We start from the raw sequence: 17453 nt of genomic DNA on the forward strand, positions 1-17453 counted from the left end.
AAACTATTTTATGTTTTTTATTCTTAAGAATAAAAAACATGATGTTTTCAAAAAACATCTTTTGGTTGTTTTATATTATTTTTATTTATTTTCTAAAATTGTTATAAAAGATAATTATATAAATATGTAGAATGATTAAAATAAAATATTAAAAGTAAATTTTTTTAAAACACATTTTTAAATATTAAAATAAGTTAAAATATTTTAAGTTTTCAAACAAACTTTTATTTTAACATCATAAAATAATTTTCAAAAATTATTTTAAAAAACAGTTACCAAATATGCCCTTGATAAATTTTTTAAAAACAAAATCACTATTTCTAAGCTGGCTGGTAAAAAAGGGGATTAAAATTTAATTTTTGAAAAAAAGTAAATAAAAAAAGAAAAAAGAAATAGTTATATAAGGAAGATTGGCAAAATAGTAATTTCTTACAAAGCTGGGCCTATAAATACTTATCATCCATCTGTTTTGAAGTTTTCTCTGCTTCCCGTGTGAGGTTCTTGCTCCAGATTTGATTCTGAATGCCTCGTTTTCTCTCTCAAGACTCTGATTAGAAGAGGGATTTGAGGATTTGAGCTTTCTCTTGTGGTTGTGTTTTGGGTGAAAATGGGAAATTGGAAAAGAAACCAGAGAAGAAATTATAATTATGAATCTCCAAGGTCACACCACACTGGACCTGCTCCAAGGCCTCCTCCCCATCCTGGTATAAATTTTTATTTGGAATTTCACGATTTAATTTTGGATTTGAGTTTAATCTTAATGGGTTCGTGTTAAATTGTTCAAAGATTGAAATTCTTTTATGGGTTTGATTAGAAACGGCTATTTTTCGTTGAAATTGAATGTGCATGTGTTTTGGGGATGTTTATTTAATGTTGATTGCTTTCAGCGGTCTCCGATGAATGGGGCTTTTTGTAAGTGTATGTATATTTCAGTATTTTGTGGTATGATGCTCAGTTTGATTGCTGGGAAAATGTGGGAAAAGAAATAAAAGGAAAATGGAAGAAATGGAATTTCGAATCAATGTTTTCTTTGCTTGTGGTTTCAACTATGCCAAACAGTTTGATTAGGATCCTTGCGTGGGGGATTTTGGTTTAGTTCTTTTTGTTGTGAATTCTCAGCAACCAAACAGGGCATAATTTTGTTTGTTCATTGATGTGGGTTAATGCTGCCGTGTGAAAAAAACAAAAGGAATTCGAAAAAGAATCTGATAAGAGGAAATGATTGAAAACAGAAATTTGATTTCTGCATTGCTGATTATGTGATCTTTTTGCTGATTATGCAGTGTACTCAAACAGGTTTTATATAGGTTGCTAAATGTGTAGGAACTATATGTTGTTGTTTTTTTTTTTTTTTGATAGGCAGGAACTATAGGTTGTTGTGCATGTGTTAGTTAATAGCTGTATGATTTAATAAGTATTTGTTATAAATAACGGTAACAACGGTAATGTTATGGAAACCAGAGGTGCCCACACGTTCTACATGTGTGTGTTGGGAATTTTGAAGAAACACAGAGAATATTAGAGGTTGAGAGTATCAAACTTATTCTTTTTTAAGCAAGTGTTTCATGACTATTAGTTGAAGAGAGGGCTGTAAATGGTTATTTTTGGGAGATTTAGTTTGGTGCAGTTATCCAAAAATTTCAAGTGATGTGAACTCAAGGAAAAAAAAAAATTCAATTAGGGGAAGAACATGCATGGAAACCTGGCTTGAAACATTAATAGGTGACAGTCTTTCCCACTTTGTGACATGTATGGTTTCTCATTAAGTGGCCATAAGTATTTACAACACTAGTGAAGTGATGATGGATATTCTTGAAATTTCATTAGGGAAGATGGGCACAAACAATCTGGGTGCCTGATTAGATTTTCCAGATTTTACTTAATTTCTATAGTTACTAATATCTTTGGAATAATTATCATGGATCAATTTATGTGAAAATTATCATCAGATAGCTGTGTTATTGTAATGTTGTATTATATTAGTTAAGTTGCTTCGGTTTGGTAAGTTTAGATTTGTTATCTTCTAACTCAGTCCATGCATGACACTGGAAGAGTGTATGTTTCATAAAACCCTATAGACCTGATGGTCTCAGACATAGCTATCAAAGGAAGCTGAACATGGTAACTGGTTTAAATCATCTACCACCTCAATTTTTTTGGCTTAATATGATAGCGTTTTATGTTTCTTGCAATGTTCCCCTACTATCATAGAAGGTATCTTACAACTTGAAGATTTGTGTATAGCATGACCCTGGTGAATGAAGACTGCTAGAATACAATTTGGCTTGCCTAAGAAAATCAAATGGACCCTCTTCACTTTGAAACATGACCTGAGAGCCAAATCAACAAAGTAGAGTAGAATGCTTGACCTGTAACACTGGCTACCAGTACCCCTCCAAAGTCTTCGTATTCCTTTTGTTCCAGAATACAGAGCATCCACAGCAAACACAAAGTAGATGCTCACCAAACTCCTCTTTCTAACAGATCTCCCTGTCAACTTTAGGAAGATCCTTGACAATCTTTGGCATTGCCCAGATAACACCCTACCAGAAGAAAAAGAAAATGACAGATCATAACTCTATAGCAACACTCCACTGAAGTAACAAATGGTTCAGTGATCTATCATTTCTTTTGCACTGGCAACCTTTGAGAAGAATCTTTTTTATATGCACAAGGCAATTGATAGCCTAGACTTGCAGGGCAGTCTAGGCCAAGAAGGACAGTATACTGGGAACCTAGCTGCTCTGTCTTGTTCCAAGGTATTCATCCAACAAAGCTCCACATAATGCCTTCTCAGAGAAGCAGCCTTCCCCATCTGTTACCATGCTGCTCTTCCCCCAACGCCCTAGTCCAGAAGGCATCTACTCACATTTGCTCCTGGTCTTGAAGAGAATGACTAAATATCGCTTCCTTTCCTTCTTCCCCAATCTCCACAACAAAAGAAGGACACAATGATAATAATTGTAGTAGGCTCCACCTCCAACACCCTAGTTCAAGTTAACCTGAAGAAGGCATTAACTAACTCTAGCTATGAATCTTGAAGAGGTCGGGTAAACATTGGGATTGTTAGAAGTTAGAACCCTTCTATCTTTCCCCATTACCCCCAAAACAAAAGAAGGAAATGGTTGTGGCAAGCAGTAGTAGTAATAAATTCTCATGGTAGTAAAGGCTAGCAATAGTGGTAGTAGTAATAGGACTAATGATGGTAAAGGCTTGTAGCAGCAGCAGTAGTAGCTGTAAAGGTTAATCTCCTCACAAATTTTCCAACCAAAGTCTAAGAGGATATTTGTTAAAACTTAATGCTTATTACTTAATGACTTATGTTAACATTAAATTAAATTATTGTTAAATTGTTGACTTAAAACTTATCGCTTAATTTTTACTTTAAGTATTAAAGTTGTTTGGTAAATTTTAATTAAAATTTTTTCTGAATAATCAAATTAACATATTTGCCCTCATTTGTTTTAACAAATATTTATCCTTATTGATTTTAATTAATATTTCTTTTTATTAATCTTAAGTGATAAATTTGTTTGTTAAACATGAATACTTAAAGCCTTGTTAATACATAAATTAATCACAAAATATTTATTATAAAAAATGAGTCATAGATGTGGAATCATAGTTCTAAAATATACTCTAATTAGATGTGGGTTAATAGGACCAAAGATTTGAGACTAAGAATAAGTTAACTATTTTGACTTAATACTTAAAAGTTAACTTTAACTTGAAGTTGTGATATTAAGTTATTTTACCAAACATGCTTAACCTATTCAACGACTTAAATTAAGTTATTAAATCATATTAAGTTGATTGAGTTGATTAAATTGATTTGCCAAACATCCTCTAGCTCTTGCACCATCCCTTCCAAGGAAGTAAACACACTTTCCAAACTTGCCACACCTGAGAAGCTATCCCATCTTTCTAAATCTGCTCAACTATTTCCCCTTCCTAGGAAATAGATGCACTTCCAGACCCTGCCAGATCTTCATTATATTCTTCTACAAGCCTGTGATATGATGCCTGAGCTCCTAACCTCCCTCGATATCATATTGAATCTACAACCATTTGCCTAGTGAAGCCCTGATGAACTGCCCTCCTAAGTTGCAACCGGTTTGCTGATGGAGTCCCACCAACTAAATGACACCTATACTCCTCTTCATATCCTCTCCAGAAGCAGTCCCTTTGGGTTTCTACAAAATCATATTCTCTGGTAAACCATAAAAGACATGAAAGAGTCAAAGACTTAGGCAACCTTGAGAAGTACTCTTAAAAAAGTACGATAGTGGTCCTTCCTTAAGGTTCTTTGTTTTGTAGGAAAATTCAACTGCCCCAACCCCCATCGAACCAAGAGCACCACTAAATCCTTGTGTAGATTAATGAGCCTCAAAGAGAGAAATATTTGTGCCTGGAAATTTTTCCTGTATATATTTCTGCTGGAACAGATAGAATGTTAAGGGGAAAGATCTAATATAATAGAGCTTTTTCAGATTTAAAAGCATTATCATTCCTGAGATATTGGACACCCTGAAGTTACAACTGTTTTGTATTCTTAAATGTGAGGGATTTGATTTTCCAAGCATGTGGTGCACTCTATTTTAGATAGCATTTATGTTGATAACTTGTCAAATTCATGCTATTACTACTGAAATTCATAATATTAACACATGGGCTGACATTGCAGCGTGTTGATAGGTTGATGTCAACCAATTTAAAACTCTTTTTTTATCTGATATTTCCAAGGGGTGCAAAACTTTTCAAATTTACAAATCTGGCCACTTCAAAGTGACTGATTCCTTCTACTGGAATATTCTGGGACCTTGAGCATATTGGGGTTAACACAATTGAATGATTAGTGTAAAAGACTAGGATAAGCTAAAGGGACAAATTAGGTATGTTAATATGGGTAGTGCGAAAATTCAGCACAAAAGAGAGTACTCTTTTAGGAATTGACGTTGGTATTCTTCCGACAATGTTTGTGACAGGCACAGGCATCATGTTTTTCAGTGGGCAATTACCCGTGAACATGATGTCTCTCAAATGGTCATAGTCATGTTCTTAAAAGCTATGGAAGCTTTTAAGAATAGCTTCATGAGTTTGAGTTCCCATGAAATAGGATATCGTAGAGGCCATCAAAAATATATTTCTATAGAAAAAATGTCATGAGAAAATTTGATGCTTAATTATTACTTTTTTCTTGTCCTTTTAACGTGTGATACATTGAATATGATCTCTTGATGTTTTTTGCTGATAATTTTCTACTGTCTGTTGAAAATCTTCAAAGTTCTGCCAGACTTTTCCCGGTTTGTTCTCCAAAATTGACAACATACTTAGCTGGTTACAGCAATAATTTCTACTTGCAAACATTTGATATTTTAATTTGCATATTACATTAATGCTTAATACTGGGGTCAAAATATCTTTAATTCTTTACCTTATTATTGCTTTGGCAAAATATAGTCTTATCTAATTGGGATTGAAGTCATCTCACTTTCCGGTTTTTATAGCAATGATGTGCTGCTAGAAGATTTAAAACTGCTTTGTCAGGTTATGCAAGTAAAAGTGATGTAGAACAGTAGAGAGAAAAGAAGGAAGAGAAGTAGAAGAGAGATATTGCAAAGAAATTATGAATAATATTAATCAAATTAGTCAGCAGTAATTAACATCACTAGGCCTATATATAGATAGACAATCCTAACTGTAGTAGGAAATTAATTATAATAATCCTAACTTTAAGAAAACGTTATCAATAATTAATAATGACCCTAAAATAAATAATAAATAACAAATATATTATTTCCTATGTTTACGCCTAGCAAAAGTGTGTAATTTAACATTGTTGTCTCCATCATTTCCCCCCAGCTGAAAAGAACTCGATTGCAATGAGTTTTGTGGCAGATATTGCTTTAAAGGATCAGGATCAAGTCAATCAAACTCCTAATCAGTAATCCAAGTATCATCAGTTTCAGGACGATCTTTCCGAAGAACAAAGAAGCATTGACTACCACCAACTGGGGAAGTACTCTAGTAGGAAAATAATTATAATAACCGTAACTCTAATAAAACATTTTCAATAATTAATAATGACCCTAACATAAATAATAAAATCTATCATTTCATATGTTTACGCCTAACATAAGTGCATAATTTAATGTCATTATCTCCATCAAAAACTGGACTGGAATCTAAGTTGGGAATTGTTCTTTCTCATAGTAGGTTGAGAAAGTACAGCTATGTGACTTGGTTTCATTATCAGGTCAAACAATTCTAGAAGTTTTAAGACTTCTGATCCATTGATCAAGATGGTTTTAGCATTCACATCAATGAATGGGGAATGCTTGTGAAATACACCATAGCTGACCATCAACCTGAAATTAGAATTGAATCATATATCTGAATTGTCTGAACCATTTTTCAGTAAGTTTCTTATATTCTGTACAAGACATAAAGTACAAGTTGAGGTCCAAAAAGCATTAGATAACAATGTCTTTAAGATGATTTTGGCTTGGAAAAGCTTCTAGAGAGGCTAGTTATAATTTCTGCAAAAATATGTCTTGCCTTTTATTTGGAAAAATAATTATTGTTTTTAGCATCTTGTTTATGGTCTTAAGAAATGAATGTGGGGTATTTGTGTTGGATTTCTTCAATGGATAATTATGAAGTTTATGGGTTTTCAACTGTATTCGAGTGATCTTCTTTTCCTACTCCATAATTATCTCATATTGTTGAGAGGTTAGGTAGGCATGTGGTGAAGATGATACATGATTTCCCCAATTCTTTTACCTCCAAGGAAAGTTAACCTAGTAAATATAAATTTGTTTTTTATTTATGTATTTATTTTTTTATGATTGGTATTCATGTTATACTGTAGAATACGCTTTTGACTATGATGATGGATTTGAGTAGAGTTTTAACTGATAACCAATGATTCATTCCTGTTCAGGCTTGTGGCAGAACAGTGTGCCTTCATGGGAAAAGAGATTCTGCACTTCTGTAGGAATTCCATGGGGAAAGGTTGTGGATGCCAAGAAATATATACACTATCATGTTGATGTGCTTAACTGGAATGACTTGGCTGGTGAAGAGGCTTTCCACAATGCAAAGAGACGCTTTTGGGCAGAGATCAATGGTATCCCCTGCAGCATCTCTCAGCCTGATCCAGATATCTATATTGACAATATTGATTGGAATCCTTACATTGATCCTGAACTAATGCGGAACTTGGATAAAGAGTTCTTTGCTCCTGATGAGAGAGAACAAGATTGCAAGTTGGGGGATTCAAATCAAAAGACTAACTGTCCATTGCCTGGTCACACTGCAGAAGGGTATGATAGGAATCCAGCCAGTGGTGACAATCCCTGGGAGTTGAATATGCCGAAAACTCTGAAGGATAGAGCATGGGCTTGGGACAAGTGGGGTGGTTGTAAAACTGAGTTGAGGAATTTGGATAAAACCAACTCCCAAGTGTCTGGTTATGCTACAGAAGGGCATTATAGAAAACCTGATGGTGGTGATAGTCCTTGGGAATATTGGAACGTGCAGGGAGTTTTGAAGGAAAAAGCACGGGTGAGGAACCAGTGGGGGGGAAATATCAATGAGTCAAGGAATTTGAATGGTGATGATAACCGTTGGAAGCACAGTTGTACTTGGGCTAGTGGTGCTGTGAGGGACAATTCATGGGGAAATTGTGAGGGTAATTCATGGAGAATGTGGAATGAGGTGCCAAAGCCTATTAATCAGTTAAGCAATTTGGATAATGGTGTTGATAATTGGAACAGCAGCTGCAACCAGGCTAATGCAGCTCAAAGGGACAATGCATGTGGAGGTTGGAGCCAGGGATGGAACTATCAGAATAAGTCAACGAATTTGGATACTGTGGATGATCCTTGGGAACGTGGCTGTCATGGCACTGAATCTATGGGGTTTAAACAAGGGGGAGACTTGGGGAATAATCCTTGGGGAGGGAACCATTGGGACAACAGTATTTATAAGCAAAAAAATGTATTTGATAGTCACAGTCCTTGGAAATACTGTGCCTTTCAGGGTACGGAAGCTGCAAAGGATAGAAGTGATAGTGGAGACAAGTCACAGGGTTGGAAACAGTGGGAGAATCATAATAATGAGCCAAAAAAATTGGAATCTAGGAAAGTTAGTGGAGGTTGGGGAGTCTGGAATGGTGGTTGCCGGAAGAGAGAGGGTTCTCATAAAAATACATCGAGTTACAAATGCTCAAGGGTTCAAGGTGATAGTTACCAAACAGGTCATTGGGGGAGGAAGGGAAGAGCAAAGAAGAGGGTCAATTTTTTCAATGGAGTAGACAGTAATGAATAAAATGCCTCTGTTATGTGATGATGGAATTCCATCAATTTTGCTGCCGATTAATCATCATCGACCTGGAGCTGGCTGTCTTGACATCATTAAGCTATGATATTTTCTGTTTGATTTTTTCTGCAGGCAGGGCCAACTTATTTGCTTCTTCTTTGCAGTTTATTCAACACCTGAACAATAAACTTGTCAAAATCACTACAGAGTTGTTCAAAAGTGAGTTGAGTTTGTATTTGTAGTTTTATTCAGAAAAGAAATTTCCACATATGTTTGGACCTTCATAGTTCATAAGTCAAGAACCATTTTTAATATATGTTGTGTTTGTATGCCTGGCTAGGTTTTTAGGACTTCTTTTCTCTTTCTTTGAGAAGTTACAAAACCAATGGTGAGGGACCAGGGGCGAGGGCTTTAATTTGAATGGATATTGAGCCCTTTGGCCGTTGAAATCATTACTGCTTAAACCTCACAAGCACTAGCGGATGATTTTCTTGCTACTCAGATTTTAGTGAGAAGTGTCGGTGATTGAACAAGTCAACATGCAAAGGTATGGCATATTTAGTCATTTATGCAAATTGGCTTATTCCATTTTTTTTCCAAGAAGCCATCTCCTTCTGTAAAATCTTATTGCCATGGTTTCTTTTCTTTATGTACCAAAAAAGAAAAAATGAAGTTGGACATTCCTTCATCCTGTGAACTGAAATACCATATACTATTTGAACAGTTTTGATGCTTTGAGGTTTTAATTGAACAGATAATTTCTTTTTTTTGGAAAGAACACTGGCATGGATGTGGTTTTGCGATTTGATTATGAAATAATCTAAATAGTGATGTCTGAACAACATGAAGTGCAATGCAGGATGGAGCTCTAAACATGTTGGAATTGGAGACTTCTTTAAGTTTTCTGCAAAAAAGTGATCCGGTTATGTAGTTTTTCATGATTATTATGAAATTCATATGTGTTTTGAAAGAAGCTTCTGTTATTCTAATCCCCCTAGGCTTGCTCAATTAGTTCGGACTTTGTTCAAATGAAGCCTGAAAAAATAACTGAGTTCCACAGTCAAAAGGCTGCATGGGTTCAGTTGATCTCTCTTGTTAATTAGAACAGTAAATCTTTTCTTTTTTTTCCTAGCTGTTATTTGCAATATAACCATGCATTTATTCTGTTAAAGGGGACAAGTTAATCGAATCATGAACTTTCCATGTCTACTATGCACAAGCACAATAGAGCAGGTTATATAGATATATATATATATATATATATATAGATACACGTATAGGGGGGAGGGGGTGGGTGTGGGCACAATAAGAAAAAGAGTGAATATTAACATGAGCTGACAATTTGAAATTGCTTTTTGGAAGAGAAAGATTCCTATATCACTAAAATGAAAAATTCAAAACAAACTGTCTTTTTCCTGGCAAATTTTGGTAGCATTTTTTAAAATATCGATTACATACAGATATGAGTCTGCTTTGCCCACCCTACTTACCTTCTTCAACTCCCACTTGTTGATTTAGGGTATAATTAAAAACTATACCTTTTTAATCCCATGAACTCCCCTGCTGGGAGGCATCTGGTTAACCCCAGGCCATAAAGCCAGTGTAACATGACTCTCAAAAATTGTTTAGCTTTTAAGCTTATCATCATATATTATTAATAAACTTATAGATATGCCTAAAATTCTTAGATTTTAGTAATAAGCTTAAGTATTATGTTATTTTAAGGATATTTTTTCTTATTTAAGTAAATTTATTGTTGGATTTTTTCATAGGTGTATAATTAGTTTAGATGTGGATTTGATTTTGCCATGGGTTATTCATGCTACGTCCTTCAAATTACATAAAATATCTGTCTCAAGATGGGAGTGGATAAGCAAAAGCTAGTGGAATGGACCTACCTTTGTTTAGTTTATTAAGCTACTGCGTGATTTTGAGAAATTGGTCTGGCATTATGTTACCTCTCTTATATGTGATGTATTTGATATAAAATAAATGTATGGTTTTTTCCACATCAATTCACAAAGTTGATGTGGGCAATTGGAACAATTCATTAATTTGAATCTTTGTAGGCTTTCTGTCTTGCTATGTAGCCTTTTGTTGTATCCACATTACCCAAATAGCTTACTATAAAGTGAGCCCGTCTATGCGAAAGGCAGTGATGGAAATATTTTTGGCCAAAGGCCAGCCAAGGGCAATTTCCCTGTCATAGGAACGTGTTAGATTGTATTCAACATGTCAGAATTGTTACATTGTGTATGGGTCATGCTAATGTAAATCACATTCTTTATTTGTCCTTTTATTTGAAGCTGAGGAGAACAAGAAGAAGACTATATGTGTTTGTTTGTACAATGCATGCTCTTGTGTATGATTGTTTTCTTTATCTTCCCGTTGGGGGAATAGAACAACTATTTACTAGTTGTTTATTTCTGGGAGATATAGTGAGCTTGGAGCGAGAATTTTTTACTAGGTATTATGGTAAAGATGGGTGTCTGAGTTTTGGATTGTATCCACATGACCTCTGTTTCAATATCTTCTCTCTGCATTATTCTGCATCAATTTGGAAAATTGCTACATATTTTCAAGGCAAAAGGATGGAAGGCTATGATGAAGTATATACTGTCTGTCACTCCCCAGTTTGTAGATTTTCCTCTTGTCAAATTGTGGGTTATGGAATTCTACTTCTTCTGTTATTATTTTCATTGAGCAGATTTCAGTGATACAGCTCGCTTGTTTGGAGATTTTAATCATAAGTACTGTTTTACAGGGTCTTGCCAGAGCCATGATTCTTCCCAGGAAAATAAATTGTTCATGTTAGTGAGCTCAGTCCCACAGTTGGAAGTCCCAAGGGAACCAAGAAGATAATGCCCAACCATGACAAGGTTCGACTCACTCCAGACTTGAAGAGACAAATTCAGTAGTTATAACAAAATATTCTTCCAGTTGGGCATCTGTGATCTAACATATGATAGTTGACACCTCTGTGCCCAGCCTGGCTATATCTATTTTTATGAAATTGACTGGAGCTAATCTTGATGTGGATACCGTTTTCCAGACCTAGTGCAGAGAACCACTGAACCAAGCATTCAGTAGTGCCTGAAGGAGCCTGTACTTTAGACACAATGAAGCTATGATTTTTCTGGTGATCCCATAATCTTGACCTTTCAAGAGTTTACAATCCGATGTTCTGTTTGCTTAGTATCCTGGAAGACTTAATGAAGAGTTGATTAATGTAGATGCTTCCTTGTATGATAAGAGAATTTCTGTATGGAATCATTGTAACCTTTTTCTTTTAATGGGCATCTTATACAACAATCCTCAGGTTTCAAGTTGAATGGTTTGAGCAGTTTATTCTGCCTGACTTTTAGAAAATGGTAACTCTTCAATTTCTTCTAACTGCAAAGAAAGAGATCATCCTCCCTTTTTTTCCCATAGTCCAAACAATCACATAAACAAGAAATTATGTCAAAAATGAATGATGTGAATAATACAATTAATTTTTCTTTTTTTTCTTTTTCTTTTTTTTTCTTTTTTTGTTGAAGTTTAGGTTTATCAAAGTTGTATAGTAAAATCCGTGCCAAGGGGACAAATTGAAAATTTCCAAGCTATTAATTCTGGGCAAGCAGAGTGAAAGCACTAGAGGAAGAAGAAGAACTCTTCAGTAATGAGAAATTTGCAGAGGGGAGCCTGAAGAACTCTAAAATGCCACCTCAGCCCCAACCCCCGAAACCCAAGTTTTACTTCTTCTACGGCCACAGAAAGCCTTCCCAGAACCGCCCCACTGTCCATGGCGGTCTCTTCTCCAACCGCACAACCCTAAACCCTAAACCTCCAACCCTCCAAAACCCTACTACGCATTTCAATCTCCAAAATTGGGACCCAGACTCTCCCAAAGCGCTAGCGATCCCACCCTCCAAAACCCCATGTGAGCGGTTCTTCGCCATTGCAAAAAACTTGTCTCCTATCGCCCGGTACATCTGTGATTCGTTCCGGAAACACCGGAACTGGGGCCCTCCAGTGGTAGCGGACCTCAACAAGCTCCGCCGTGTGACGCCGGTGCTGGTGGCGGAGGTGCTCAAGGTCCAAACTGACCCTGTAATTTGCTCCAAGTTCTTCCATTGGGCGGGTAAGCAAAAGGGTTATAAGCATAACTTCGCTTCGTATAATGCATTTGCTTATTGCTTGAATCGATCGAATCAGTTTAGGGCTGCTGATCAAGTTCCTGAGTTGATGAACATGCAGGGGAAGCCACCTAGTGAGAAGCAATTTGAAATTTTGATTAGGATGCATATTGATGCTAATAGGGGTCTCAGGGTTTACTATGTGTATGAAAAAATGAAGAAGTTCGGGATTAAACCTCGGGTTTTTTTGTATAATAGGATCATGGATGGGCTTGTGAAGACGGGTCATTTAGATTTAGCAATGTCAGTTTATGAGGATTTTAAGGAAGATGGATTGGTGGAAGAGAGTGTTACTTATATGATTCTAGTTAAAGGGTTATGTAAGGCAGGCCGGATTGATGAAGTGTTGAAGCTTTTGGATCGGATGAGGGGGAATTTGTGTAAGCCCGATGTTTTTGCTTACACAGCAATGGTGAAGGTTCTGGTTGCAGAGGGGAACCTGGATGACTGTTTGAGGGTTTGGGAGGAAATGAGGAAGGATAAGGTTGAGCCAGATGTTATGGCGTATGCAACTTTGGTTGCAGCACTATGCAAAGGGAACCGGGTTGGGGAAGGTTTTGAGTTATTCAAGGAGATGAAACAGAAGAAGTATTTGATAGATAGGGCTATATATGGGTCATTGATTGAGGGTTTTGTTGTGAATGAGAGGGTCGGTTCAGCCTGTGACTTGTTGAAGGATTTGATGGATTCGGGATACAGGGCTGACTTGGCGATATATAATTCTCTAATAGAAGGGATGTGTAATGTGAAACAGGTTGATAAGGCTTATAAGCTTTTCCAAGTCACAGTTCGTGAGAGTCTTGAGCCGAACTTCATAACTGTGAAACCCATGTTGGTGTCTTATGCAGAGATGAAAAGAATGGATGACTTCTGCTCATTGCTTGGGCAGATGCAGAAATTGGGTTTTCCCATCATTGACGATCTCTCAAAATTCTTCTCAGTTATGATTGAAAAAGGGGAAAGACTAAAATTGGCTTTAGAAGTGTTTGAACACTTGAAGGCAAAAGGTTATTGTAGTATTTCCATTTACAATATTCTTATGGAAGCTATCCACAGGACTGGAGAGGTGAAAAAGGCATTATCTCTCTTTGATGATATAAAAGATTCAAATTTCAAGCCCGACTCATCCACCTACAGTAATGCAATTATATGTTTTGTTGAAGTTGGGGATGTCCAGGAGGCGTGTGCTTGTTATAATAAAATAATAGAGATGTCTCAGCTTCCTTCTGTTGCAGCCTATCGTTCTCTTGTCAAAGGTCTCTGCAAAAGTGAAGAGATTGATGCAGCTATTATGCTTGTTCGTGATTGCTTAGCCAATGTTACAAGTGGCCCCATGGAATTTAAGTACACTCTTACAATTCTCCATGCATGTAAATCAGGTAACGCTGAGAAAGTGATCGATGTACTAAATGAGATGATGCAGGAAGGTTGTACTCCTGATGAAGTTACATATTCTGCTCTTATATCTGGCATGTGTAAGCATGGGACACTAGAAGAGGCTAGGAAGGTTTTTTCAAATATGAGAGAGCGCAAACTTTTAACAGAAGCTAATGTGATTGTGTATGATGAAATCCTTATTGAACACATGAAGAAGAAGACAGCAGACTTGGTGCTGTCTGGATTGAAGTTTTTTGGTCTGGAATCCAAGTTGAGATCAAAGGGTTCTACTTTGCTGCCCATTGAAAATTCGAATCCAGGTATTGATTTCATTGATTAGATTTCTTCTCACCATGTTTATAATATAGAAGTAATTCAGACTATCACTCTAAAGTGATTGGTCCCCCATCATTCTGATATTTCTGAGGGACAAGAACCATGAAGATGGAGTTGGGAGTACATGTCAAAGTTGCTCTGGCCGAACTGATCTAGTTGAATATAACTCTAATGAATGGACACCAAACTCACCTTGGAGGAGCAACATCACCTGTTCCAGGTTTGTGTTGCAGGACACACATCACACAGCCCTCATGGTTCATAAGGCTCAAGTAGAGCAATGGCTATGGACTGCTGATCCAGCATTGATTTATTGGCATCTCATGGCACCTCTCTGCAACTGGTTATTCCCATGAGGCTGACGCTCAGGCCCTGAGCTGCCTCACAAATACCTTTGCTCTTATCATTCGACACTCTTGAACAAACTGCTCTGTACTCATTCATTTTCTCTCCCATTTTTTCTTTTAAAATTTTTCCCCTGCTGGGGCTTGAAACTGGAACCTCCCTCATCCCTATCCCAACCTCTTTGCACATTTTCTTGCATCTTGGTACTGTTTTTCAAGCATATGCCACATAGAGCAACTACTTAAAATAAAATCATTTCAACCCTAGACCATGTTGCTAAATTGAAATTTGTTCACCATCTGTAACTTGTCTGTTGCTGGTGATGCAGGCTCATCTTGAATGATATCTTCTTCCAGTGCTTGATGAAAGCTACAGCAGCTGAAACAAGACTTATGGAGAATGCACGATGATTATTGTAGTGGTCTCGGCCTTTCTAGCCTTGGGTAATTTATTGTTCACTACCAGGAATTAAATGTAAATTGGTGTGATAAAATTTGTAGTCAGAAGTTTGACAGGGGAATTTCTTCTGGCAGGGTTTAAGCAAAACAAAGGACAATTTTGAACCATTTTTGGGGCTGTCCCCTGTACAGTAGTGCAATTGGCTGTCCAGTAGTCATAGAAGACCAAATTGATAACCCTTCTTCAGTGAGGTGATAATTAATGTATTTCGCGTCTAAACCCAGCTTCCACGATCTTATAGACATCAAGCTCAGTTGGAGTGGGTGCCGAAGGACAGTTCAGAACAATCTTCACCTGCATCAGAGCTCAATGTGTAAGGTGCAGATCAATCTGAAGTGCATATCTTGCTCGTGAGGAATAATAATGCTGTATTATTCATTACTAATTTCACAAATGTTCAACAAACCCAATATGATATGATTTATCATACAAGTATGTCTGAAATATTAGTTCCAATAAATATACATTGTTCTTGATACAATAATTCAATTGGAATAAAGAGCTGATTGAAGCCACTAGTGAGTTATAACTGTTTCCCCCAGATTGGTTTTTCTATGATTCATCTGATCTCCAAGTCAAAATCATACATGATACAACACCAAGCTGCACAGATGAGGTCTAAGCTTCACGTTTTGGCCGGTTGCGAGTACGTGGAACCACAGGTTCCTCGTCTACAGGAATGGCAACATCACCTTCCTCTTCATCTGCTTCCCTCATGGCTTCATTAACTGCAAGCTGGTTCATCAACCAATGATAACTCATGAGAAAAGGAATACTTTTAAACCCATTTTAAATTCATCATTGCTAGTACCCTAGTACATTCACCAAATTTTCTTAAAGTCCCAAATTAGACCATGGTTTTTGTCAAACATGTGAAAACCTACATAGGATGTGAGCACACAACAGGACTTGTTAAGGTTGCAAGGACAGGAAATATGTTGAAAAACCTAGTAGCACATAAAATAGAATTAGCTAGTGAAGGATCTGGTTGTTAGCCCAACTAGCTAAGGTGAGGCTTTGTTGAGTTTTGTGGCAAAAATCTTACAATTTTCATGAATTGTTCACAAGTATCACAGTGAATAATTTGCGAAATTTATTTGTAAATTTATCACAACCTGATATTCATATTCAATTATCTAAAGCAACCAAATATCCAACAATATATTAATTTAAGTTAGGAATTACTAGCAACCAAAATTGGAAAAAAAAAAAAGAAAAAAAGTACCCAATTAAATTAACTCAACTCAACCCAACAAATCCATGCTCCTAACTACATGGGACTGGCTGAATTAACCCAATTTCAGCATTCAGCTCCATCTACTCCCCAAGGTCACCCAAAACAAACCTTTTTGTGAATTTTAGACAAATGGATCACCAAACAATGAGTTTTGAAGCAAACATGTTTGGGCTCAAACCCATTCAGTATTTTCATCAAACAGTTGTTATGCTTCCACTATACATCAACAGGCTCCAGCAAACCACCCTCAAGGCTCAAGCAAGGTAAATTCCAATTCCCATCTAACCAAGCAACCCAAAAAACACCCACAAGCTTCAAATCAACACAACCCCACACAAATCCCTACTTCAAACAAAGCAATAAACCACAAAATTTCGAAAGCCAAGATGTTTTTCAACCACGTACCTCCTCGAGAAACTCTCTTTCAAGCTTATCATCAACCCTCAAAGAAGTGAAGATGGTGACAGCGAGAAGAGACAGCGGGAACACGAATGCAAACACGTAGCTGCTCGTGCTGGGGCCGGCACGTGTCACCACTGACAAGCCTCTGGTTTTCCGGCGACACAATTCACCGGAGAAGCGAACCGCTGGCGAAATTGGGAGGTGTAAGGAAGCTCTTGTGATCGTAGCCTTGGAGAATGGGAGAAAAGTTGCTAATGGTGGCTTGTTGATGATGACAGTAGCCATTCTTTTTTCCTTCGGTTGGCCTAGTGACGGTTGACACTAGTACATCTCTTATATAAAGCGTTTTCTTAATTGAAAATTTAATTTAGTCTCCTATATGCCAAAAAAAAATTAGGCCTCCTTCCTAAACCACCCCTTTTTTTTTTTTTTAACTTATCTATCAAATAAAAGACATCATCATTTAGATAATAAGTTTTTCTTTTATGACAAATAAAAAACACGTGATGTTATATATGTAACTCAAGTCTTATTATTTTATAACGGGTTTCATTCGTTTTTATGATATCTCATTAATTTTTATCTTAGATTGATCTCTTTGTATCTTGATTCTATTTATTTATATTTTATCTTATTTTTTTATACCTTCATTTTATTTCGTAATTCCATTATATTTCCCTTTTAACTTTTAATTTGAACTAAGTTCAAAAAAATTTGATGAAGAATATTTCTATGAAAAGAGAAATATATTTAATTGAAAAAAGAAAGGATTATTTTTTAGATTTAGATGTTATGTG

The 17453-nt window shown here is 36.4% G+C and overlaps 3 protein-coding genes across 6 annotated transcripts; 2 read left to right on the plus strand and 1 right to left on the minus strand.

The window, feature by feature from the left end:
- Window positions 1-498: 498 nt before the first annotated feature.
- Window positions 499-11691, plus strand: LOC117928014 (bifunctional endo-1,4-beta-xylanase XylA-like). 3 transcript variants are annotated; one of them, XM_034847755.1, is made up of 4 exons: window positions 499-704; window positions 6944-8541; window positions 8663-8869; window positions 11087-11691. In XM_034847755.1, the coding sequence occupies exons 1-2, from the start codon at window positions 608-610 to the stop codon at window positions 8329-8331; spliced, it is 1485 nt and encodes a 494-aa protein (XP_034703646.1). In that variant the 5' UTR covers window positions 499-607; the 3' UTR covers window positions 8332-8541; window positions 8663-8869; window positions 11087-11691. The 3 variants fall into 3 exon arrangements, with proteins under 3 accessions (XP_034703646.1, XP_034703647.1, XP_034703648.1); XM_034847756.1 differs by lacking the exon at window positions 11087-11691 and adding an exon at window positions 9182-9391; XM_034847757.1 differs by having other exon boundaries at window positions 616-704; window positions 5863-8541.
- Window positions 11692-11806: 115 nt separating this feature from the next.
- Window positions 11807-15493, plus strand: LOC117928013 (pentatricopeptide repeat-containing protein At4g20740). 2 transcript variants are annotated; one of them, XM_034847753.1, is made up of 3 exons: window positions 11808-14197; window positions 14887-15001; window positions 15092-15493. In XM_034847753.1, exons 1-2 carry the CDS (start codon window positions 12022-12024, stop codon window positions 14895-14897), a joined length of 2187 nt encoding a protein of 728 aa, XP_034703644.1. In that variant the 5' UTR covers window positions 11808-12021; the 3' UTR covers window positions 14898-15001; window positions 15092-15493. The 2 variants fall into 2 exon arrangements, with proteins under 2 accessions (XP_034703643.1, XP_034703644.1); XM_034847752.1 differs by having other exon boundaries at window positions 11807-15001.
- LOC117928015 lies at window positions 15369-16976 on the minus strand. Its single transcript, XM_034847758.1, has 2 exons — window positions 16660-16976; window positions 15369-15752 (listed from the first exon to the last, which is right to left on the minus strand). The coding sequence occupies exons 1-2, from the start codon at window positions 16939-16941 to the stop codon at window positions 15636-15638; spliced, it is 399 nt and encodes a 132-aa protein (XP_034703649.1). The 5' UTR covers window positions 16942-16976; the 3' UTR covers window positions 15369-15635.
- Between the last annotated feature and the right edge of the window lie 477 nt (window positions 16977-17453).

This window comes from Vitis riparia, chromosome 13 (assembly GCF_004353265.1).
Source record: "Vitis riparia cultivar Riparia Gloire de Montpellier isolate 1030 chromosome 13, EGFV_Vit.rip_1.0, whole genome shotgun sequence".
In the NCBI taxonomy this organism is placed as follows: Eukaryota; Viridiplantae; Streptophyta; class Magnoliopsida; order Vitales; family Vitaceae; genus Vitis; species Vitis riparia.